At 43.0% G+C, this 24,441-nt stretch overlaps 2 protein-coding genes across 3 annotated transcripts in view; one reads left to right on the forward strand and one right to left on the reverse strand.

The window, feature by feature from the left end:
- GGCX (gamma-glutamyl carboxylase) overlaps window positions 1-8,303 on the forward strand; it is a 51,675-nt gene extending 43,372 nt beyond the window's left edge. The window contains exon 15 of one of the 2 annotated variants that reach the window (XM_063448581.1): window positions 8,121-8,303. In XM_063448581.1, the coding sequence (XP_063304651.1) occupies window positions 8,121-8,280 (160 nt within the window). In that variant the 3' untranslated portion in view covers window positions 8,281-8,303. The remainder of the gene's footprint in view (window positions 1-8,120) is intronic. The other variant, XM_063448582.1, reaches the window with a different exon arrangement.
- Window positions 8,304-8,540: 237 nt separating this feature from the next.
- MAT2A (methionine adenosyltransferase 2A) lies at window positions 8,541-13,689 on the reverse strand. The gene is made up of 9 exons (XM_063448580.1): window positions 13,503-13,689; window positions 12,044-12,121; window positions 11,838-11,960; window positions 11,646-11,758; window positions 11,053-11,196; window positions 10,735-10,953; window positions 10,449-10,631; window positions 10,211-10,344; window positions 8,541-9,874 (listed from the first exon to the last, which is right to left on the reverse strand). Exons 1-9 carry the CDS (start codon window positions 13,594-13,596, stop codon window positions 9,772-9,774), a joined length of 1,191 nt encoding a protein of 396 aa, XP_063304650.1. The 5' UTR covers window positions 13,597-13,689; the 3' UTR covers window positions 8,541-9,771.
- Between the last annotated feature and the right edge of the window lie 10,752 nt (window positions 13,690-24,441).

Raw genomic sequence — 24,441 nt, forward strand, 5'->3', positions numbered from 1 at the left:
CAGATCATCCCGCGGACCGCATGTGTCCGCCGAGGGGAGGAGGGAGCACTATACACACGCTCCCTCCCCCACTTGTTAGAGGGCTGGCATAGCGTTTTACACGCTGAGGGGGTTCCCTACCTACGTTAGACCGCAGTCTGAGGCCTACCTATAGGTCCTGGCGGTCTCGGAACACCCCTTTCCCCCCTGCATTACAACAGTAGCTATAGCTTCACATTCCTGATTGCAAGGACCTCTATCAGAGCTGTGCTCATTCAAGGTCCTTTAGACAGGGCTTAGCAAGGTGGGGGTGATTATATGTGCTGCATTAACCCCTTGCAACTCACTCTTCAGCCCTATTTGACCATCTGGAGGTTCACTTCACTAAAGTGACCCTTTTTACATGTACTTTCCGTAGTGACCTGGCCTGCGCTGTCTGTGCCCTTGTCACTGGCCTGCTTTGACTGTGCCACATGCCTGGCCTGCTTTATGTGTACCCCTATACCTGGCCTGCGCTGTCTGTGCCCTATGTCTGGCCTGCTTTGTCTGTGCCCATGAGATTGGCCTGCTTTGTCTGTGCCCATAAGATTGGCCTGCTTTGTCTGTGCCCATAAGATTGGCCTGCTTTGTCTGTGCCCATAAGATTGGCCTGCTTTGCCTGTGCCCATAAGATTGGCCTGCTCTGACAGTGCCCTTTTTCTGAGCCGGCGCCTACCTACGCCTAACTCCTTACGGCCGCTGGCCTGAGATATTATGCAGGAGTTTCTTATTCTGGGGTCCACTTTTACATTGTGTCCGCCTACATTACTGCCATTATAATTGGGTGACGCATGTCATTTCTACCCCCAGGGTCACACTACGGTCACGATATGGATGCTCCAACCCAAGAGAGCCTGCAGGCTATGATTAACGCGGCCGTGGCCGCTTCGGTGGAGAAAGCGCTCTTGCACACACTTCCTCGGTCATCCCAAGATAGGGATGTGTCAGAGAATCAGCATGCGCTGATAGATTCCGGTCCCGACTCACCGGACAGAGGCCAAGCACACGCTTCCAAGCGCTACTCGAAGGGTGAAGGCCCTGGACCGAGTACCTGGAAGGGTAAGGCTCCCCGCAAAGAGACCCAGGTGGACGTCCGCCGCGTCTCCAGCGCGCACGCGCTACTTCCCCGAGGCGGAGTTCACCCTTCCCGCACCCCTATCCGTACTGGATAATTGGCGGGCGGATCAATCCCCCTCAGAGGACGAAAGGGATTGGGGCGTGGAAGACCCGGAGGAGCCGGCGTACCAACAGGACGCTGGCAAGGATGGCTCACTACACCTGCAATCCTCCTTTGGGGAGGATGTGTTCCTGGACTCAACGGGCGAACCCCTATTCGACCCACGCACCATCCGGCACCCCAGATCTCCTGAGTGGTCACTACTCAGATTGAGGGCTGAGTGCCCTAGGCCCACCTTACCGGATAAGGTCGCTATGGCGCCCGAATTCGACATGATGGTCTCCACTTATTTGACCCGTACGGGCGTGATCCCAAGAAAGGGATCGAACGCAGTCTCCGCCTAGCACAAGATAAGGTGCTTGACATGTTGGGGCCGCTGGCACGGATCCATGCCATGGCGGACGAGGCTGTCTCGCAGCATTCCCCCCTGGACGCTGCAGCCATAAGAGATTGGGCTTTGCGCTCCATTTGCCTGCTGGGCAACTCAAATGTGGCATTGTGCACAGAGCGGAGGAAGTCGGTCCTTATACGCATGGACGCCAAGTTATCTGAGCTGGGATCCAAGGAACTGGGACCGTTGGCCAAAGGGCTACTATTTGGAGAACCCTTCATCAAAGAGCTCCAGAGGCACGTCAACCTCTATGCCACCCTGAATAAGGCCCAATCTTCGATGAGGAGGGTTTTCCTCGGGTTTTTGGCAGGGCTGGAAGGCAGCGGGGTCGTGCCTCCAGCCGCTTCTGGCCATCGAGCCATCGAGGATCCCGGACACCGTCCTTCTTTCCCAGCTACCAATCTGGGTCCTTCAGCTCCCAGAGGTCGTACCGTGGCAGAGGAAACCGGTCACGCGGTAGGGGCAGACTACCCACAGGTGAGACATATTACACCACAGTTTCCTCCCAGTCTTTTGCATGCCGGCAGGTTGCGTTTTTGTCTCGACAGGTGGCGGGACATTTCTTCGGACACTTGGATACTCCAAACGGTCCAAGGTTACGTTATAGACTTCCATTCGCCCCCTGTCCAGAGGATGCCCCCCTCAACTCCGGTGTCGTCGAGAGCATTGCAGGCCCTCATTGACGCCGAAATTCAAGCCCTTTTCGACAAAGGGGCAGTTCAGTGGGCGCCAGACGACGGAGGTTTCTTCAGCTCAATTTTCTTAGTCAGGAAAAAGACGGGAGATTTCCGCCCGGTCATAAATCTGAGGAACCTGAATGCCTTTGTTTCCTATCAACACTTCAAGATGGAGGGCATTGATCTTCTAAGAGACATACTGCGCCCAGGGGATTGGTTCACTCGTCTAGACCTGAAGGACGCTTATCTCTCCGTGCCGGTGGAACCAGGATGTCGCCGTTTCCTCCGTTTCAGCTGGAAAGGGAGGCCATGCCAATTCACCTGCCTACCCTTCGGCCTCAGCTCGGCACCTTGGTGTTTCACCAAACTGCTGAAACCTATAACTGCATGCCTGCGCTCCAGGGGCATTCGGTGCCTGATATACCTGGACGATTTGCTTCTCTTCTGCGAGGACGCCTCCAGGCTGAAATCTCAGACGCTCTACGCGGTCTCTTTATTCGAATCCCTGGGGTTTGTGGTCAACCGAGAAAAGTCGGCCCTCACACCGACGCAGGTGGTTCAATTTTTGGGGTTCGAAATAGATGCGACTCCCTCAAGCCAAAGTTTCGGCCATTCGAAAAGAGATTCGCCGGATCCTGCGTCAAGAGATGATCCCACTCAGGATCCTGGCACGAGTGGTAGGCCTATTGTCTGCTTCGATCCAAGTTATCTACCCAGGTCCCCTTCACTACAGAGCCATGCAATGCCTGAAGGCACGCTTCCTGCGCAGGAAGCCCTCATACGACCAACTGATTCCCATCACACAGGAAGTCAAGACCGAACTTCGTTGGTGGCTGTTACATATGTCAGCCTGGAACGGCAAGGCAATTTTCGGTCCGACCCCGGATTTTGTCCTGGAATCGGATGCGAGCCTATGGGGCTGGGGAGCGACCTGCGCGACCGCATCCACGGGAGGCTTTTCTTCAGGACTGGCCGGCACAGGGAGCCTATGCATTTCCGCCATTCACTATGATCTCCAAGACCCTTCTACAAGTGCGACGTCAACAGATATCGTTGGTGTTGCTGACACCTCTGTGGCAGGGCTAAGCTTGGTTCCCGGAATTACTGGAGCTGTCATATCAGGACCCGCTTCTTCTCCCGTCTCCGCATTTTCTTCTGTCGGATCCTCGGGGCAACCATCACTCCCTCGTACTGGAGGGCCATCTTCACTTGGTGGCTTGGACTCTTTCCGGGGTACCTGGAATGTCGATGAATTATCAGGATCGGCTAGAAACCTCCTCTGGGACTCGTGGGCCCCGGGTACAAGGAGATGTTATCTGTCCGCCTGGAACATTTGGTGTCGTTGGTGCATGGAACGGAGTATCGATCCCTTTACGGCACCTGTATCCAGCATACTGAATTTCCTTTCCCACCTCTTCGATCAAGGGAGGTCATATCGCTCCGTTAACGTTGCCAGATCGCCCATTTCGGCGGCTCATGTTCCCATTCAGGGGACACCAGTTGGACAGGATCCATTGGTTTGTAGGCTATTGCGAGGAATTAGACTGGCACGTCCACCGGCTCCTAAGTATACATCACTCTGGGATGTACACAGAGTTTTGGATTTTATTCAAGCATAGCCGGAGTCAGGAACTTTCTCTACGGCAGTTGTCAGCCAAGTTCACACTTCTCTTATGCCTGGTATCATTTCGTAGGGTCTCCGACGTCCGGGCTTTTGATATTAACGCTTTCACCTTTTCTCCAGAGGGGGTGACCTTTTCGGTGTCGAGACGTACCAAATCTGACTCAACTGCCATTTTCTACCCTTTTTTTCGAGAAGCTCCTAAGCTCTGTGTGGTTTCTGCTTTGTCTCGATATGTGGCAGTTACGGCACCACTTCGAGGTTCTCAATCGGAACAACTGTTGATATCTTATGTACGACCACATAAACCGGTTTCTACCATTACCATGGCTCGTTAGATCAGATGGCTTTTGTCGTTGGCTGGCGTGGACTCCTCTTTTGGCGCTCATTCAGTAAGGGGCGCGGCGGCTTCGGGAGCCCTGGTAGCAGGTGCTTCCCTGGCGATATTCTACGTTCAGCAAACTGGTCTCGATAAGACACATTTCGACAGTTTTATTTCAGACCAACGGAACATGCAGCTTTTGCCTTGCTGGCTGAGCGTTGAAACTGCAAATATGAAGCCTCCTGTCATGTTATAAAATTGTAGATTATGCTAGCTTTAGTGTACCTATAATCTTAATTTTATTAATGACAGGAGGCGAATATTTCCCACCCTTTGTGTTCCTGACCCTTGTGTGTTTTATTATCTGATAGTTTAATATTAATAAAGGAATATGTCTCTGGTCAGTGTTCGTTGTGGTTATTTTCTTCGATACGTTTCTTTTCTGCCTGGGCCGGGATCTGTAGACTTGGTGGTTTTCACTATAATTTTGCACTGGGTGGCTGCATGTTTTTCTATGTACCTTTCGATTCTGTTTATCTTGTTTCAGTATAAAGGTCCCAGGATGAGCTCACGTCCAAGTTTTCGATTCGGTTGAAGATTCCTAAGAGAGTCGTTGTTTCTGTCAGAATTGGACTATTATTGTTTTGTTATGTTTACCTTTTCTTATGACTGTGTTTTGTTATCGCAGCTCGAAAGAGGAAATGGAATGTTGGGAAGGGAGTTATATGGTCTCCTTACTGTTTTCTGATTGGTTGTTTACTCTCTAGTGTTTTGCTGCTATGGAGTTCTAGTAAAGAGAGACTTAAGCAAATATTCGCCTCCTGTCATTAATAAAATTAAGATTATAGGTACACTAAAGCTAGCATAATCTACAATTCATGTTGGCAGTTTTTTTAGTTTAGTGTTTTTTTTTTTTTTAATAAAGTGAATCTGTTACGATAGTTTCACTTTACGTCTTAATAACTCATTAAAGAAACATTACATATTTAAAAATGTTAGAAAACTCTCCAGTGCTATAAATAGAAGTATTAATTTAAAATTGTAACGGATCCCCTATACTCCGACTGAGTATATGTGCTGTAGTTCTCCCAAATCCCAAGTGAAGCAGTGATTACCCAAACATCAGCCAAGAATTAATGAAGGGTACATGAAGACTAACTAACTACACAGCAAGGATACAGTAAAACACTCCCACAACACCCCCATGAATTTCTGTGTCAGCATGACTAAGCATAACACATAAAATATTAAAAATATACAAAACACAAATAGGAACCCCCATAAATATAACATTGTTAAACAACCCTGATCTGAGCGCTCAGATCCATGCAGTGTAGGGGAAACGCCACTGTGTTAAAGTTCAGAACGGCCGCACACATGGTCCTATGCCCAAAACAGTTCCAGGGCGTTTGGTGCTTTTGCTGGTGAACTTTCGGGTGCTCTGCCTTGCTCTTAGGTAGCTTTGGTTCACCTTATTCTCAGGCACCTTCCCTCCAAAAAGCACTCTCCTGGTGGATTTCAAAGTGGATCTACACTGCGAACCAAGTTGTCTGGGAACCGCCCGGGCACCTCATGCCGAAAACAGTTCCACAATATTTGCGCGACTAAGTCCCGCTGAGGTGACCGGGAACCCATGAAGTCCTCATGCCGAAATTAGATGCATAGCAGTTGCGGCTAAGTACCACTGGGACCATTTGTGGGTTTGGTTCACGCCAGAGTGCCAGCTTTCAGTTCCATTCGCATGAAGGGAAAGTTCCTAACCAGGAGCACCCAGGGCACGCTACTAATGGCGGGTGGGTAGATTTAACTCCTGAACAAAGTCATGGTGGTCAGCTTCTACACTCCTCCATGAATTTGTGGAAAACATCCAGGGCAAGGAGCGTTTGTCACAATAATATTGGAGTGTTCATATTTGTTGTTAACCCCTCTCCCGACTCCTCCCCCACCCCCATGTCTCAAGGTACTCTATATTTTTTTTTTTTTTTTTACTGCCTTGTTAATTCTCTGGATCTATTTCTTAATTGCTGCTTTCTTAGTGTTCCTGGAAATTATGTTTACCACATAGTTGTCATCTGACCACACTAGCTGGTGCAGTCAAAATTCTCACACATGCTCTCTTCACAGGACATTTGGAAAGGGCAAAAGGAGTCAACACGAGAATATTCAGGAAAGCTGAGTATTCTGGGAAAATTCTCCTAGACACAGGAGAAGGAGCTTACTTAAGCTCCACCATAACTCAAGAAAGTCAAGTGTAAAAAAAATTAATAAGACAAAGTAGTCCCTATTTTGTCTTATGTATTTATTTAGAAATAGATGAAAAACAGTAGGGAAGAGGATGTTATTAGGAAAAGGTAAGTACAGGTGACACTTTATGTAGTAAATATATACTTGGTGTAATAATCACAGCAAATACAGTGCTTGCAAGCATAATGTATAGATTACAGTGCAAGTTCTTTAAAATTACCATTAGCCTTGTGTACCATGACTGGTACCTTTTTAAAGATGTTAAATTAACTTAAGGGATTCTTTTTAAATGTGTGTTTGTAGATATTACAGTAGGTAACATTATTTAAAGCAGCTACCTGTTAAGGAAGTGGGAGAAATATTTAGGTATCAGCACTTCTTAAAATAGCGAGACTGCATGTGTGCAAATCCTGGCTGGGCAGTTTTACAAATTTGGAAACAGGTGCCTTGGCCTGTGACTTAGCTTGATTGGGCATTTGTGTCCATGTAATGCTTCTCATTCAGATTAATGTTCTTCAGAAATACCAGATCTGCAAAGCCGTTAAATGGTTGAAGCTGCCCATTTATTGATATGGAACTGTAGAGACTAGTCAATCATGCCCAGTCCCAGAGATATACTCAAGGCTTGGCAGATCTCTTTGCAATGTCAGATCTTAAGCTAAAGTTCTGCCATGTAACGGTCCCCTGTGTGGATGGCTAAAATGCCCTTCATTTTCATCCCCAGTTGGTTGAGATCCTCTGATTATTTGTATGTACCTGAAGATGTTCATCCCCCAGCTCATGGTTGATGGCAGGTGAGAACTAAATTTAGCAACTGCCTGCTCTTTATACTTGATGCCATCGGCTGATCTTCAACAGTCTTTTTGGTACTAACCAGCAGCAGTATTTGTGTGAATGGTGTTAGATAAATAAGAGCATTCATGCTTAAGTTTTCAGTTGTTGAATAAAAACTATCTAGCATAGTGTCATGCTCCCACCTGAGGACCACGTAAACTGCAGCATGTGATTACATGGAAAATAACTAGGTTAGCTTAAAAGATGACATCCTTGAAGCAATAAACAGAACAGCATGTGTTGCATAAATGTAAATATCCCTACCAAAATTGACCCAGTCTATGAACACTGATAGATGAGTCATCTTTCCTTATCCCCCTGTAGTTTGAATGACCAATAAAGGACTTAGATTATTTTCTCAAGTGGTCCAATCTTTTATAGAAAGCCATTTTCATCAGAGCTAGGCACCACAGGTGCTTCTGTGGTGTCAACCTATCCCGCTTCCTTCTAATCAATGTGTTACTGTTTTTTTGCTGCCATTTCAATTACTAGAGGGGCTGTACCAAGTGTGGTGAAGCCTGACTAGGCATCCCAAGTGGTTGCGCTGGATTGTAAAGGAGTATGGCAAGTCACAGATGCTTGTCAGTTGGTGTGGTGGCATATAGAAGAATTATACATTTTGCCTATTTAAAAATCACAAAGACTTACAGTAGTCCTTTTCTCTGAAGTTTGTAAATCAATAACAAATGTTGTATATGCTATTGGTATGACTTCAATCTTGTGGAATTTAATTGATAAATTAAATTGTCCTTGATGCCCCTTATCCCCAAGTTTGTTTTGGGTACTTTAATATATTTTTTTTAATAGCTCTGTTAAATTGTTTAATTTCATTTCAGTTTCCTCATGACTGCCATTGCATTGCGGAACCTTGTGTTGGGACGACCCTCACTGGAACAGCTGGCACAGGAAGTTGCTTTTGCAAACATTAAGTATGAGGATACAAGCAGAGAGAGTAGAAAAGAACATCCCAGAGAGCATGAACACTCAGATTTGTGAAAAAAAAAAGTTAAAAGTTAAATGCTGCTGGTAGACATTTAAGAACACTGTGTGCAATTACCCTAAGCCTTTTACAATAAAAAATAAATAAAGTGTGTAAGTTGTGTATGCTTAATAATGCCTAGATGTCTAATGGGCTTATTTAAAGCCTTTACCCTGCATTGTAAGGCATAAGGCCCTGATCTAGAGTCACAGAACTGTCACCTTTCTTTTGATGTTCAAGAGTATGTATTATGCAAGAACCAAGCCAGACACAGACATAAAGGAGAATTGAATACTTTATTAAGGTTAGGTCTTCTGCTGTTAGTTTACCAGAACCAGACATTGAAGAGATTTAAAAAAAAATTGGTGGAAATTTTATGGAGCTAGCACCTAGTGTAGGAGACACACTGCATTGCAGCTTGTAAACAACCAGTTACTCTGTACAACACTGGTAAAGTGTGCTTACACCTACAGAGTGTTTCCTCACTGGAACAAGCAGACATGTTACACCAGCTAAAGCCTCTGCAGAAGACAGTCCCGGTTTTTCTGTACAACACCAGGGCCTGCCAGAGGTTACTGACCACATTGATGAAGAGAACCAATACACTAAGATTTTTCAAAAAAAAAAAAAAAAAAATAAAGTTGTTGCCTGAAGCAGAGGCTACTCTGTACTTACTCTAAAGTCAGGCAACACAATAAATAAAGCAGTTACATAGCCATTTTCTTCAAGTAAGATCCTTTCACTCTGCCAGCCTTACATGCCAGTTCTGTGTCTGGACTCTGCACCAAGCTGGTTTCTCTGTAGCCACACCAGCTCGCAGCAAAGCAAGAACAAAAAGCAGACATAGCACTGGAATGCAGAATAAAGTTAGTTTAAAAAGGCAGGGAGAGATTTGTGCAGTGTGGCAGTTGAAAAAAAAATAAATTTGAGTTTAAGATTAATTGTACAGGCACCAGGAAGGGACATCTTGTTACAGCACTATGGCCTCCCCCCACTTAATGTTTGTACTTGCAAGTTTAAGATAAACCCTGCAAGTTTAGCTATATTTTGGCAAAGTGCTTAGTCTAATGCATAGGGAATTTTAAATGCACACTGGGCATTGAGGGTGTAAACTTAAGTTACTTATATGAAGTCTTAGGTCATGGGAAGAGTCAGGGATTTAAGCCATTTCCCATGTTAGATACTGCAGGGGTAATAGCCAATGACACCAGCAGAACTGAACCATAACAGTACAAGGCAGGCAAGATACTTGGTCATGATAGAACACAAAAACATTTACGGCTACGTGCAGTTTAGGTTTATGCACTACAAGCACTGACTAGATAAACAGCAGAGGAGGATACAGGTCATACATGGTCCCTTCTCCTCATTAGCAAAACATGGCACTAGAGACTATACAGTGAGCCAGGAGTGACAGGGAAAGTTGAAGGGGGTCTTTTCCTCCCATAAGATCCTGCAAGCTTCTCTGTATACAACGCAAGCAGGTCTGAGGGGGAAAAGCCTAACAATCAATACTCCAGCTTTTTGGGCACTTCCCAAGGGAAGCTGTCCCTACCAAAGTGACCATAGGCTGCAGTCCTCTGATAAATTGGTTTCTTCAGATCCAGATCCCTGGAATATACAAGTCCGCTAGTTAATACATAGTCTTAAAAAGATTTTCCATAATTATAATCCCACTCTTCTACAGGGTGATCCTGCCCCACCACTCACCCTGTGCAGTTTTGTGCACATGTAGGCCACTCTGTACTTACCAGAAGACTGGCTAGCTTCCAGATCCACCAGTGAAACCCACTTCCAATCTTCACACATCACCTATAGTGTCAGCCCACAATATGACAAGCCAGCTGAGGCAAGCCCTCACTCAGACTAGCTATGCACAAAGTTAACCTTAAATATTGGAACACTCCACCTCCCCCAATAAATAAAGCAGAGTTCTACCAGCGTTACCTGACAATGACACCAGGACGAAGGTCAAAGTTCTTCTTTACTATTTCCAGCAGTTCCCGCTCACTCTTCTGTGAGGTCCCATAATGGAAAATGGAGATTGACAGAGGATGGGCAACCCCAATTGCATAGGACACCTGAAAAAAAAAAAAAAAAAATCTCATCTAAATATAAACAAAGAACAGCATCCACATAGGAATAGGATTTAAGTGTCCAAATTAAGACCAGTATGTTAACACACCTGGACCAGGACACGGCGGCAGAGTCCAGCTTTAATCAGAGATTTTGCCACCCAACGGGCAGCATAAGCAGCAGACCGGTCCACCTTGGTGTAGTCTTTGCCAGAGAAAGCTCCACCTCCGTGGGCACCCCATCCACCATAGGTATCAACTATAATCTTTCGTCCTGTTAACCCAGCATCACCCTGTAGGCAAATATAAAGGACCCTGGATTTAGTACGAACAAAACTGGGACTACTGCACTGTTTTTTATTAAGTGCAGTTTACACAAAAAGTTTGTAAGTTTACCTGAGGACCTCCAATCACAAAGCGCCCACTTGGCTGCAAGTGGTAAATAGTATCATCATCCAGGTATTTTGCAGGTACCACAGCCTTCACCACCTTTTCCTTAAGGGCATCTCTCATTTCATCTAGGCATATCCCATCATCATGCTGCACAGATACTACAATGGTGTGTACTCTGATTGGAATAACTGCTCCACGGTCCTGCATATACTGAACAGTCACCTGCAGAGAGTGCAACAAGAATGTGGTAAGTTTCTCTTTTTTTTTTTAAAACACTGAAGCCAACACTAAAGTTCCATTAGTCAGGAAAAGAACCCTCACCTGGGTCTTTGAGTCAGGTCGAAGCCAGGGTAGAGTTCCATTGCGTCTCAGTTCTGCCAACTTAGCATTCAATTTGTGAGCAAGGACCATTGTAAGTGGCATGCACTCTTCTGTCTCATCTGTGGCATAACCAAACATTAATCCCTGCAAGAAGGAAGCGCTGTTAACTTATGGGGGCCTTGTTTGGTGGCTGTCACTCTTGTGTATTTATACCCTACCTCCTCTAGGCCAAGCTCGTTTGAGCAGGGTCCTCAACTACCTATTGTTCCTGTTATTTAGTTAATTCCCTTCTATTGTAAAGCTTTGTGGAATAAGCTAGCACTATATAAATACCAATAGTTTTGTTCAGAAGCATATCACCCCCCCCCAAAAAAACACCTTTAGTGTAGAGCAGGATCCTTGATCCATATACATACACCCATATAAAGACAGTACAGTTACACTCAGCATGCCAACACCAGAAGCAAAATATATTTTGGTCCACTAGAGTCTGACAGCCGAAGAAGAAACAATTCTAAAAAGACAAGAGCTTTGAGGAATGACTAAGTGGGTCTGGCACAGACTATCAGTAAACATTCTAGGTAGGTGCTTACCTGATCTCCTGCTCCAACATCTGCTTCATTTCTGTCCAGATGAACAGCAGCAGCAATGTCTGGGGATTGCTGTTCCAGTGCAACCAATACATTACATGTTTTGTAGTCAAACCCTTTAATTTATAGATATAAAAATGTTAGTGTACCATCTATTTGACTAATCACATTTGCAAGTCTGCAATAAACACTTACCCTTTGAGGAATCATCATATCCAATATGTTTAATTGTGTCCCGCACAATTTTCTGGTAGTCCACAGCTGCCCTGGAGGTGATTTCACCAGCAAGGAGGATCATGCCAGTCTTTGCAACAGTTTCTGCAGGCAGAGGAGAGCTTTAGTAATTAAGTTCGCATATCAGTCACAAATAATTTCATGTTACAACCAAATAAATGTCTTACCACATGCAACTTTGGCATTTGGGTCCTGTTTGAGGTGGGCATCAAGGACAGCATCACTGATTTGGTCACAGATTTTGTCTGCAAGACAAGACAAACATTTCATATAAATAACAAGAGTATGTATTAATCTTAATGACTCCATCTAAAATTGTCAAGTGGCCCCTTAAGACAGGAAAACATACCAAATACCAACCGATACTAAATGGTGACATTTAAATCTTTAATTGTAACCAGAGACCATGCTGTAATGTAGCAGTGTAGACTATACCATATGCCACTCTATGACCACTTGTACATGTGGTTAGGTCATCAGTCTCATTCCGTGAAAGCATTTCCAGGGATAGCACTGCATACCAGAGTGCTGTAACTGTCAGTTGGATCACATTCATTACAGTAAAATCTTGTATAATTTAAACTCCGCCTCCATTAGTGGTTACACAAGGTAAGCCACACCTGGAAACTGATGTTTTAAGCCAAGAAAATCAACTAACAGGTAGAATTGAAGGTGTGCTCAATAGTGTTACACAATGCTCCTTGAATTGATGTGCTGCTGCACTAAACCCACGTGGTAGAGACCAGAACTGAAGCACTGTGTACACTTCCGATGGAATGTTTCCAATGACAGCACATGTTTTATAATATTCATGCCGTCGCAGACCTGAAACCTGATCCAATGAGGCAGCTGCCTCATTGGATGGCGCCCTTCACACCCACCCATCTTCTTAGACGTCTTGCCATGCGATTTAAATAGATCAGAACCAACTTATTGGTCAGTTAGCCAACACCCACTACAAACTACACATGGTAACTGCATCATGCCAACAGATCCCTTACACTTAAGGTCACTGCACTCACCAAGTGCAAATGTAATTGCGTCAGCATTCCAAGAGCTACTCCACCAGACATTCTAAACAGAAGGTATTTCTGGGGTTCTAGAAGAAGTCCTGCATTTAAATCATGTAAACTCCCCTCCTATGAGACATTGCAACTAGAGCTGGTTTGACAATGAGAGCCTGCCTACCATATCAATTGGCTTTCTTAGTTCGAAGCGAATTTGCATTTAAAAAAAAAAGTTTCATTCACGTAAATTTTATACTTGAGTGTTCAAGCCACACATATATATTTAAGTTTAATTTATGGCTACACAGGCTGGCGTTAACAGAATCCTTTCTAAGTCAGTGGCTGATCCTCAGGTAACAGTGCCCGCAGCAGTTACCCAACACGACTGGCCAGCGCTCGTGCGATCAGACTGCTGGCTGTCACGCTGTAGTGCGGGGGGGGGGGGGGGGGGGGGGTGACAGAACGGATCCCGGCTCGCGCACACTCCGCCCGACCGCAGCCCCGGCTCCCCCTTTACACCGCGAACAGCCGTCGCAAGAGCCTCCCTGGGACAGAAAGTACGCAACAGCCCTGCCTAGGCCCTCAGCCTGCACCACGCGCCCGCCGCCATGTCACTCACCGGGATGGCCTTCTCCGACAGACTCCGAGGTAAACAGAAAGCTGCCCTCGTCGATGAGGGAGTCGTGGAAACCGTTAAGCATCTGTCCGTTCATTATTGCCGGTTTATAACTGCGGAGTGTATCGAGCAGCCACGAATCACAACCACTGACTTTCTGTTCCTCGCCGGTAGGAATGCGGGAATGGAGCCAGGTGCTGGCCTTTTATAATCTGCTGGCTATTGACGTCATCCATCCCGCGCGATGCTCGCCGGCCATTCCCCAGCCCCCTCCGTATCTGACGTCAGCCCTGAGGAGAGTGGAGCCAGGCGGACTGTACCACTTCGAGGATTAGAGGGGACCGATAATACCAAACATATGCGGTTCATTTGTTTTTAACGTTGGTGGTGAGATATTTCATGTCGTTTCAGATAATTGCTTATCAGTTTGAGTATATAGTGAAACTATTTAGATTATTAGATAAAAAAGTTAATAAAGGTTTAATTTCTCGTTATTGTACAGTCCACTGTGGTTGGGCTATCTGCTAGTAGGCGGAGCTTATCAGTCTCCTCTGGAACAGGGAGAGAGAGTTCAAACTAGTCTAGTGGGTCAATCATTATTGTGCTCACTGCAGTCTGTGTTCATTATTATGTTTCTTTTTCAATTGGGAATGATAGCACGTCTTACAGCTTATTTTCACTGCCTGCTATTGCACAGTAATTATTTTTACAGGCAAATATGGTTTCTGCAGTGCTTCTCAGTCTTTGTTCCACCAGATGAATTAATAATTTAGGTTAGGTAGGTGATGTGGGATAACGCATCAGAAAGTCAATGGGAAGTTAAAGCAACTTAAATCAGTTGCCTTTTTTAATTTTGGTTGGGTGTCTATAGTGGATGATAATTTGTACTGCATGACTGGTGGTAAATAACATTATTTTTAAAAAAAAAAGGATCAGTCCATATGTTTGTGATTTATGATAACTATACTGCTCACTATATGGGATAACCTTATAAAAGATGCAATTCAGGTTTGCTGAGCCTTCAATGCAGCAACTGCAGAATACTGTATGAGTGCAGAGTACTTAGTAAAAGAACAATGTATGTGCTTGCCTTGTTATACGAAATTATGTCATTATTTAAAATATTTTACCAAGAAGAATATGCATATTATTTTGTATCACTCAGCATAATATATATATATATAGAGAGAGAGAGAGAAAGAGATATAATGCTTATTATATTAGTACATCATCTATACATGTTTTGCTGCGGAAAGGGACGGTGCATTTCATTATTAAAGCTGAGTGGGATCATTTTTCTAAACTTGCTTTTTTTTTAGCTGCAAATTTAATTCTTTATTTACAATAATTCTGTGTTTAGCGAATAAACCCCTATAGGCTTGGTCATGGGATGACACTCTTTTGACAAGAGGGGTTGATGTTTCTGCATGCACCTTTGCTTGTGGACTTTGGCAAAAGGATTTATTTTGTTTCATCCCACGTCAAATAAACAGAGCACTGCTTTCCTCTCAATGACATCCTGATTTATTTGGCTGAATCTTAGCAGTCTGAATGCAGTGTTATCTTGTATATCATATTCATGTTTTCTTTAATAGATGAAAAGATCCTAAGTCTACAATATGGTACAATAAGTCTCTTAGCCCATCATACTTTACTTGCATCAATGTAGCATTTGCTCTTACTGTCTTTTGGGGTAAATTTGTTTTTTAACAAGAGTAAGTAGAATCTGGGGCCCTTGTTGAAGAGTAGTATTTTCAGGCACTGTATATATGCAGTGCTACTTAAACTGCACCAATACTAGTGTCCCCTAAAGACTGATGGTTCACAGTGCTTTCCTCCTGTTGTTCAAGTCCTTTAATCTGCAGGGATTTTTTTTTGTATAGATTTAAGATCTGGCTGCTGCCACTAATGTAATATGATACAATAAACTATCATACACAAGGCAGTGTTCCTGGGCCTTGATCATGTTGCTATATTTTATCAATTCTATGAGACTATCGTGTACCCTAGTCATTGTAATTTCATTGCTCTTAAATGGTTACATTTCACTCTGTATTGAACGGCTCTGCAGATATTCATGTCAGCAATGCAGTGTTCTGGGAGCTTTGGCCAGAACTATTCTGCTCTGCAGGTTTATAGGATGGATATTTTGTTTGTTTGATTTAATATTTGCTAAGCAAATCCTTGGAAATATGAAGCTAAACTCTGCAATTCTGTGGAATAAATCTTCTATCTAAAGTTCTTTATTTTTATGCACTGAAACAAGGTTGTCCCATGCTCTGTAGGTCTACCAACGGGGTTAACTGTATTGTCTGTACGTCCCCGGGACATTCATCTTTGTTCTGATGGCCTATGTTCTGCAGAACATTCAGAGTGATATATACCCCTGAGATCTCAAGGTAGGTTGTACAGTCTGATAACAGGGTTACTGATTTGCAGGGTGGGTTACATGTTCAGCAGTTCACATGATAGGCTACATTTAATTTGACATATCCCATTACATTGTGCGCAGCAGCGTTCAGGGTAGGTTTGATTGTTCTGCATGGCTCAGGGTAGGTTAGTTTTGGTCTGTTGATCTCAGGGTAGGTTTTTGTTATGAAAGTCTTGTGGTTGGATACTTGTTCTGCACATCTCAGAGAAGGTTGCTTGTTCTTCTGCAGGAATTTGGAAGGGTTACTTTGTGCACTGCAGGTCTTTGTAAAATAGCATTTTCCATAGACGGTAGAGTGTTGCTCCCTCCTCCCTTCACTGCAGATTTTTTCTCAGAATCGATGCTGATGAAACAAAGAGCTTGCACGTGGAACTTGAGCTAAAGAGAGCAATGACACTGCATGTTTCATACCAAACTGCTTGCATATATAACTTGATATCAATAATGCAGAATGTAAAACACAAGATTTGAATACAATATCACTCATGCTGGACATATTCATTTTCACTAAGAGCACATGCAAATCTATCACTAAATGCTTTTATAACTGTAATTTACTAATATTGTGTAACATAACTCTTTTACTAACACTGCACGTATGAATACTCCTAGCTGTCCTGGGTTCAGCTAGACTGTCCCGAATTCGGGCTCCTGTCCCACATTTCTGGTAGTCCAAGTTTGGGGATCACAAGGAAATCAAAAGGCACACTTGTACTACGCAGAATGCTGTCAGAACATTAAGATAGCATTAGGCCCACGCTCAAAGTGCTTCACAATATGTGGTGTCCTGAAGTGGGGCTTGCCAGCTAGGCCTTCTATCAGTCAGCAGTCATGCATCCACACCATAGTTACATATCCTGTCTTCTGTCAGTCGTACCCCATTTCCATGCGGGATTGCCTCTTTTTTGCTTCGCCAATAGTACAGCTTCTGTCACTGCCAAGCCCGCCTACCCGTCCCGATTTGTTACTTCCCAATGTTGAGATGTATGTGTATAACATAATAATACTGCGTATATAATACATCACTAAGGCAACATACATTACATGATGTACTAACGAGTTTGCATGGTTGGTATGCAGATTGCTGTCGTTGGACTCTATAGTGGTGGAAGGATATTCTCTGGATTGATGAATTAGGCATTGCGGGTGCAAAAAAAAAAAAAAAGTTTAACAGCAAGATGGCTACGGAACACTTTTTTCCTTGCTGCAACTACAAAACTGTATATATATATATATTCCACTCACATGAGGTAACTTTATCTGAAAATTCCAGTAATATATATCCTCCACCAGATACACAAAAATAAGATGAAACCCCCTGGGTGACTCATTGTGTCCTATATAGATTTTGTATTATCTCATTTATCCAAATAACTAGATACTATTACAGCCTTCTATAAAGAAGACAAAGTCCTACCTAAAAGGGACACTATAGTCATTTTAACAACTACAGTATAATGTATTTGTTCTGCTGAGTATAGTCAGTCCTTGCAAGCTTTTTGCTGTAAACAATGCATTTTCATAGAAAAAGTCAGTGTTTACATTGCTCCCTAGGGACACACTTTCAGTGGCAGTCACTCAGGTGGCCACAAGAGGTGCTTCCTGGGTCAGTCCTATACTATTCATTTAATTCAGGCTTTAAATAAAATGATTTGGAAGTCCAACTATATTCTTGTTACATGTGACATGCAATCCCTATATACGATCATTCCTCACCATGAGGAATGTCAAGCAGTACAGAAAAGAAAATGTACACAGGGTAACACGGTAGCAGAATGGAGACCTCCAAGTACATATATATGTATATATTACTTTCCCCTTGTATTCGCCTGTCTCATCCTTTTTCCGTTCAGGAGATGTCATACTAACAGAATTATTTCGTCTCCCGAACAAGGACCACTCCTGTACCCCCTTAGAACGTTGACACTGACCCCTTAAGTGTGAAACTGCAAGGGAAGTAATTAATAAATGCTTCCCCTGCATGGCCGCCATTTCGTATAACCGAACATGTGGCAGACAAAAGAGTGGCGGCCATCTTATCTCTCGATTGTGGGCAGCGGTACTTGGTCGTCGAGTGCCTGGAACTCTCTTTGGCTAGGCACTCGCATGAACGCCGGTAAAACATATATATTATATATAATTTTCTTTTTTAAAAGGTCTGTACAAACACAATAATAGACCAGGCTAGTTGCCATTATGGCTCCTGGCTTAGTATTCCCAAGAATACATTTTTAAGAATTATGAGAAACTGCTCCTTTTTGGTACAAATTATAGGTAGGTATGGCAACCAGAAACCTGCATAGTGGAACACTGTTGGAATATAATCTTCTAAACACCCTAAACACTTAAGCATTCACAATAATAATCTAAACCATATTAAAGTTATTGGAATACAAAAATGTTAGAAAAGAGATGCACTGGGTTTTTCATTTAAAAACTCTTGAACCCAAGAGTCTAAATGCAGAATTTGACTTTTAGTACTTTATAAATATTTTATTTTTCCTTTCTTCAGCTTCTCCTCCTAAGGCTGTATTTTTATTTTAACTCTAATCATATTTATTTTATGTGTCTCCCATCATTTTAGTATAACATGCCTATATATTTATGGTAATTTTGATATTAGTTTATATTTTTATAGCAACTTATACGTTTATTTTCTTACCTCAACTATTTATTATATAAAACTGTTCATTTTCATTTCACCCGTAGTCTGCCCTTATCCTTCACTCCCAGGAGCCCTTGTTCATATTTTTCTTTTTTTTAGATGCACAGCATCTGCCCACAGTTTGCCCTTTTAATATTTCCAGAAGCCATAACCGATCTTTTCAAATTGAGCAGGTCACATGACATACTGATGTATTTCTGTGTCACTTTACCGCCACATTTTCACTTATTTTATACCTATTTATTCCCTCTTTTCAATATTAGTATTTTTCTTTTATTCCCCACATGGATAGGTTTATTTTTTACAATTCATTTGCCACCTATAGCCCCTTATTATCTCATCCTATTATATGCTTATGGGACTTTATTGCAGTCATACAAAGGTTACTGTATATCCCTATAATAAAGCTTTCTTTTTAATTTATCTTATTTTATTATGTGATTGTGCGTATAGGTGTGTGTCAGTGATTGTGTGTGTGTATGTATGTATGTATGTATATCTGTGGTTATATGTGTATGTATACACAAATCAAAAATCACATGGAGAGACACAATTATATTAAATAGCTAGGTGCAAACCATATAAACACTCCCTTACGTGTTTTAATATCCAAATATCTATATTATAGTGTGCATCCTATATTATATAGATATACGGTATGTGGATGTATATACATGTGTACATTTTAAATAAATAGCTCCCTAATTTGGTATTCTTAAATATGGCATTACCACATAAGGATACCAAATTAAGTGAGTTATCTATTAAACAAATGAAATATAAAAATTAAGAAAATAGTTTGTCATGTTTTATTATATAAATGAATTATATTATGTATGTTATGTGCGGCTCAAGACAATTCCTCTTCACTCGATGTGGCATTGGGAAGCCAGAAGGTTGGACACCCATGGTTTAGTAAATAACTCTATTGTGGCATAAGTCATTTACTTCATGAATGTGTTCTGGGTCAATTACAGTTTAATGTGTACATGGAGTTCATGTTGAACTCTAGTAAAACATTATTATGGCAGATGAAGTAGGTTAGGTGTTTTTTTTTTTTTTTTAACAGTTACATTCTGTTTGGTTTGAAGGGGCTGTTTGGTGAATTAGTGAGTAGTCTGGATCTTGTTTGTTGGCCCAACAGCACCCTTATAATGTATGCATGTGCAGGTGAGTACAGCCCTCTTGGTTTCATATATAAATATATTCCAGGTCAACTCCCTGGATTTGCACCTGTCCCTGTCTCAGGGGTCTCATTCAACGTTGTCATGCTGAGAGTTCCAGGGGGAGCATCTCTAAAGAAAGTGGGTTAATCTCATAAAATCAAGCATTAGGTTACTAGGATAGGATATGCCAAGAATGGGATACATTGACATTGTGGCAGGCTTGTGCAATGTATGATTATATTCTGTAGTCAACTCCATATAATTTTTGCATAGGTGAAGTGTTTTAAAAAAAAATGATTACATTCTGTCAGCTTTAAAATTATTGCTGTTTAGTGAATGAGTGTGTGCGATGGAACTTGTGTGTTGCATAGCAGAAGAAGCAAACATGCCTAGTTAAGATAGTAACTATGTACATTTTCAATGGTTACACTTTCTGTTTCACATTTTGGTGACTTTAAAATTGTTGTTGACGTTAATTCTCTATGCTTACAGTTACTTACAGTTAAAGCGGCACTGTCACCCACCCTTGAAAAATGTGTATTTCATAAAGATAGACTCTCATACTGACTCATTCAGATTGTTTATGATGGAATTTCACTGAAATTATACTGATACAGTCAAAAGCTATACAGAGACATTATTTATTTAGCAAATATTTTCCCAGGAAAGATACATTGAGGTTTCTCTTATTTCCTCGGTAAACAAAACATTGCATTGATACAATAAACAGGTAGGGAATATATCAACCATGACACATGCATTCTGATTTGTATGTAGAGAGGGATCTCTTAACCCCTTAAGGAGCAAACTTCTGGAATGAAAGGGAATCATGACATGTCACACATGTCATGTGTCCTTAAGGGGGTTAAAGGACTTTAGGCTTGGGGAAGATTTTAAAGTGTGCGGGAGGTCGTTCCATAATTGCGGTGCTCTGTAAGAAAAGGAGAATCGGGCTGCTTTCTTTTTGTATTCAGGCAGACTAAGAATAGTGCTGGTACTGGATCGGAGGTTATAGGAGGTGGGAACAGCCGGGGAGAGCATTCTGCTCAGGTAGGGTGGAAGTTTCCCAGAAAAGCTCTTAAACACAAGGCCCAAAAGATTAACAGTGCATCTGGATTCCAGCAACAACTTTTTCCTCAGTATTTTTCCTACACTTGACAAAGCTTGAAACAAGACGGAGCTACCACTGTCAAGAAGTGTCGTACCCCCAACGGTCACCAGTGACGCCTGCCAGTAAACTGGCTCTATCTGTGGAGGCTCCTGCGGTTGTTATGTTTGGTTTACATGCAACTCTATGGTTCATTTTTCTATTGCAATTATTTCCTGTTTTGGGGTTGCTTCCTGTTCTTATCTTATCATGATTTCTGTCCACTAATAGCTTGCACTGTCATTATTTACACCACATAAAACATGGTGTCAGAAGTGTCTGAACCTGATCCATTTCTGCACATTTAATCCTAAAATCTTGCAAGTCTTACATTCAGAGACTTTAGACCTGGTTGTGCCCTCCCGTAGCAAAGACTGTCCTGTCCTGGAAGCTGACGGCAGCCGCTAATTCCACTACCTAAGGCAATGAATGAGTGGAGATTGCAGCAGGGCAACTTTAGAGCTGAGTTAGAGATAAGCCTGCAGCAGTGCAAGCAGCCAGATTAAGGAGGGTGATGTGCAGTGGATACCACTATGTTTATAAGCACAATTTATACCTGACAGAGGAGCAAAAGAGTGACCCTAAGTCCAACAGGGACGCATTAGAAGCTTTTTTCAGACCTTCAAATAAGGTAATACATGAAAGATATATATATATTTGCCAATTGCAAGCAATAAGAAGGTGAAATAATCAACAACTTTCTCACATGGCTAAGAGAAAAGGCTGTGAGTATGGCTCTCTGAGAGATTATCTTATTTATGACGAAATAGTTCAGGGCATCAATACTGAAAGTACACGCCATCGCCTATTGAGGGAACATGATCTAAACTTACATGCAGCAGGTGAGATATGTTGAACTGCAGAACTCACTGACAAACATATGAAAGCTATAAAGCTGGATAAACGGACTGACAGTATCAATGCAGAGTTCAAGCAAAAGCTAAGCTTGAAGAGCCACAAGGACAAGCGACTCACCGGCGTCCGGTGTTCAAATACTATGATGTCACATAGTGACAATTCAAAGTGACATGGGCAAGATTGGCCTAGAATGTTGTCTATTGCAAGAAGATCAGCCTGTTGTATTTGCATTCAAAGCACTTTCTTCAGCCGAGCAAAATTATGCTTAAAGTGACACTATAGTCACCCAGACCATTTCAGCTCAATTAAGTGGTCTGGGTGCCAGGTCCCTCAGGTTTTAACCCTTCAGATGCAAACATAGCAGTTTCAGAGAAACTGCTATGTTTACATTTGGGGTTAGGCCAGCCTCTATTGGCTGTCTTCTGGACAGCCACTAGAGGCGCATCTGCGACGCTGGAGGCATATTATGCCTCTATCGCACAGAGCGTCCATAGGAAAGCATTGAGAAATGCTTTCCTATGGACACTTTGAATGCGCGCGCGGCACTTGCCGCGCATGCACATTCGGCTCCGCTGACGTCGGATGGGGGAGCTGACGTCGGCGGGGGAGGAGAGGTCACCAGCGCCGAGGGAGCCCGGCGCTGAAATAAGGTAAGCTTCTGAAGAGGTTTTAACCCCTTTAGCGCCACGGGAAGGGGACCCTGAGGGTGGGGCCACCCTCAGGGCACAATAGTGGGGGCACTGACACTATAGTGATCCTTTAAATTGAGAAGGAATGTGTAAGCATTGTTTTTACCTTTTTTTTTTTTTTCTCTGCAATCAGAGCTGAAACTGGTCACAAACCACTAATAGCCATCTTCAAAAAGCCTCTTTTGTGTGCGCCAAAACATTTGCAGAGCATGATGCTTACATTGCAGCATTACAATCTTGTTGTCTACACGTCAGGAAGTGAACTGTACATTAGTGACACCCTAAGCAGAGTTGCAACAGAACATGTGGTATCTGGAGGCAAGCATGAGAAACTTGCAGTTAGTTTGGCTGGAGCAGGAATACCATTTCTCTACCAATCAGCTCATACAGCACACAGAAAGAGGTACAACTTCAACTTTGGAAGCTCTAAAGTCTATAGTTCTGTTTGAGTGGCCAGATGAAAAGGAAGTGAAGGAATGTTGATTCTTCAGAGATGAGATTATCGTACAAAAAAAAATGGTATTCTCTACAAAGGTCCAAGAGTAATAGTACCGAACTCGAGATGTTATTACACATGCATTCAAGTCACATTGAGGGTGAGGCATACTACAGACAAGTTCACAATACTCTTTAATGGCCCAACATGCAAGGTGAAATTAAACACTTTGTCAGCAATTGTCCCACTTGCAATGAGTATGCACACTAGCAACAAAAGAAACCATGATGTCACATGAGATACCTAAATATCCTTGGCAGATTGTCAGTATGGACTTATTTAAATATGCCAGAAAAGATTACCTGATATTAGTCAATCATTCCTCAGACTTCTGGGAAATTTTACTTCTTCCTGACATATCTACTGAAACTACAGTTAAAGGGACACTATAGTCACCAGAACAACTACAGCTTAATGTAGTTGTTCTGGTGAGTATTATCATTAAGTTCAGGCATTTTCATGAAAACACTGCCTTAGTATTTACATTGCCTCAGATGGCCACTTGAGGTGCTTCCTGGGGCAGCAGTGCACAGTAGGCAGCACTGCCGTTCAGTGTCTTCAAGCTCTGCATGGAGATGCTTAATTGTCCCCATAGAGATGCATTGATTCAATGCATCTCTATGAGAAGGTGCTAATTGGCCAAAATGGTGTTTGGCCCTTCCCACATCCTGCATCCTTGCCGATTTCAACCAATCCAATGCTTTCCCAATGGGAAAGCATTGGATAGGCTAAAAATCGCAATTTGGATGATGTCATTAAGGAGTTGGGTGGAACGGCTTACCTGAGGTTGGAGTCTGGTAGGCAGAGATATATGCTTACCCTTGCAATTAAACACAGGCCAAGGTGGTCAGGTAAGAATTAATCTGGCCTATGAGTCTGTGCATGGGGGCTGTACAGGTAAGGACACAGGCAGGAGAATCGTCGACCGTAAGCCAAAAGTCAGAGGGTGCCAAAGTCAGGATAAACGAGGGTAAGTCAAAGTCAGAGGATGCTAGAATTCAGGATACACGATAAGAAAGCCAAGGTCAGGAGCCATGTGGAGAACACTGCATCACAAATACAAACACAAGAACCAGAGTCAATGAACTGACACTGTCCTCAGAGAGAGGCAGTGTTTTATACCTGAGTAATTAGGCATACTATACAGGTGGACCATGATTGACAAGAGCAGTCACAGGTTAAGTCCAGCCCCCAGTACTGGAGACATGGCAGGACTAAGTTTCAAGACAAACCAAGAGCTGAAGTGGCTCAGAGGCAGGAACACAGGTTTAGAACCATATAGCACCCAGGTTCAAATCCCCTGTTGGGCATTTCTGGGGTGACCTCGTCTGGATGTCACGAGGAGAACCGTGACATTGGGAGGGCCAGCGCTGCAGCCCTGGAAAAGTACGTTTTAATTCTTTCTAAGGGAGCTAAGGAGTGGCAAATTGTGGATTACATGTTTGTGTTCCTCACCCTATAGTGTTCCTTTAACAGGTGCAAGGCACAGT

Source organism: Pelobates fuscus, chromosome 3, assembly GCF_036172605.1.
Source record: "Pelobates fuscus isolate aPelFus1 chromosome 3, aPelFus1.pri, whole genome shotgun sequence".
In the NCBI taxonomy this organism is placed as follows: domain Eukaryota; kingdom Metazoa; phylum Chordata; class Amphibia; order Anura; family Pelobatidae; genus Pelobates; species Pelobates fuscus.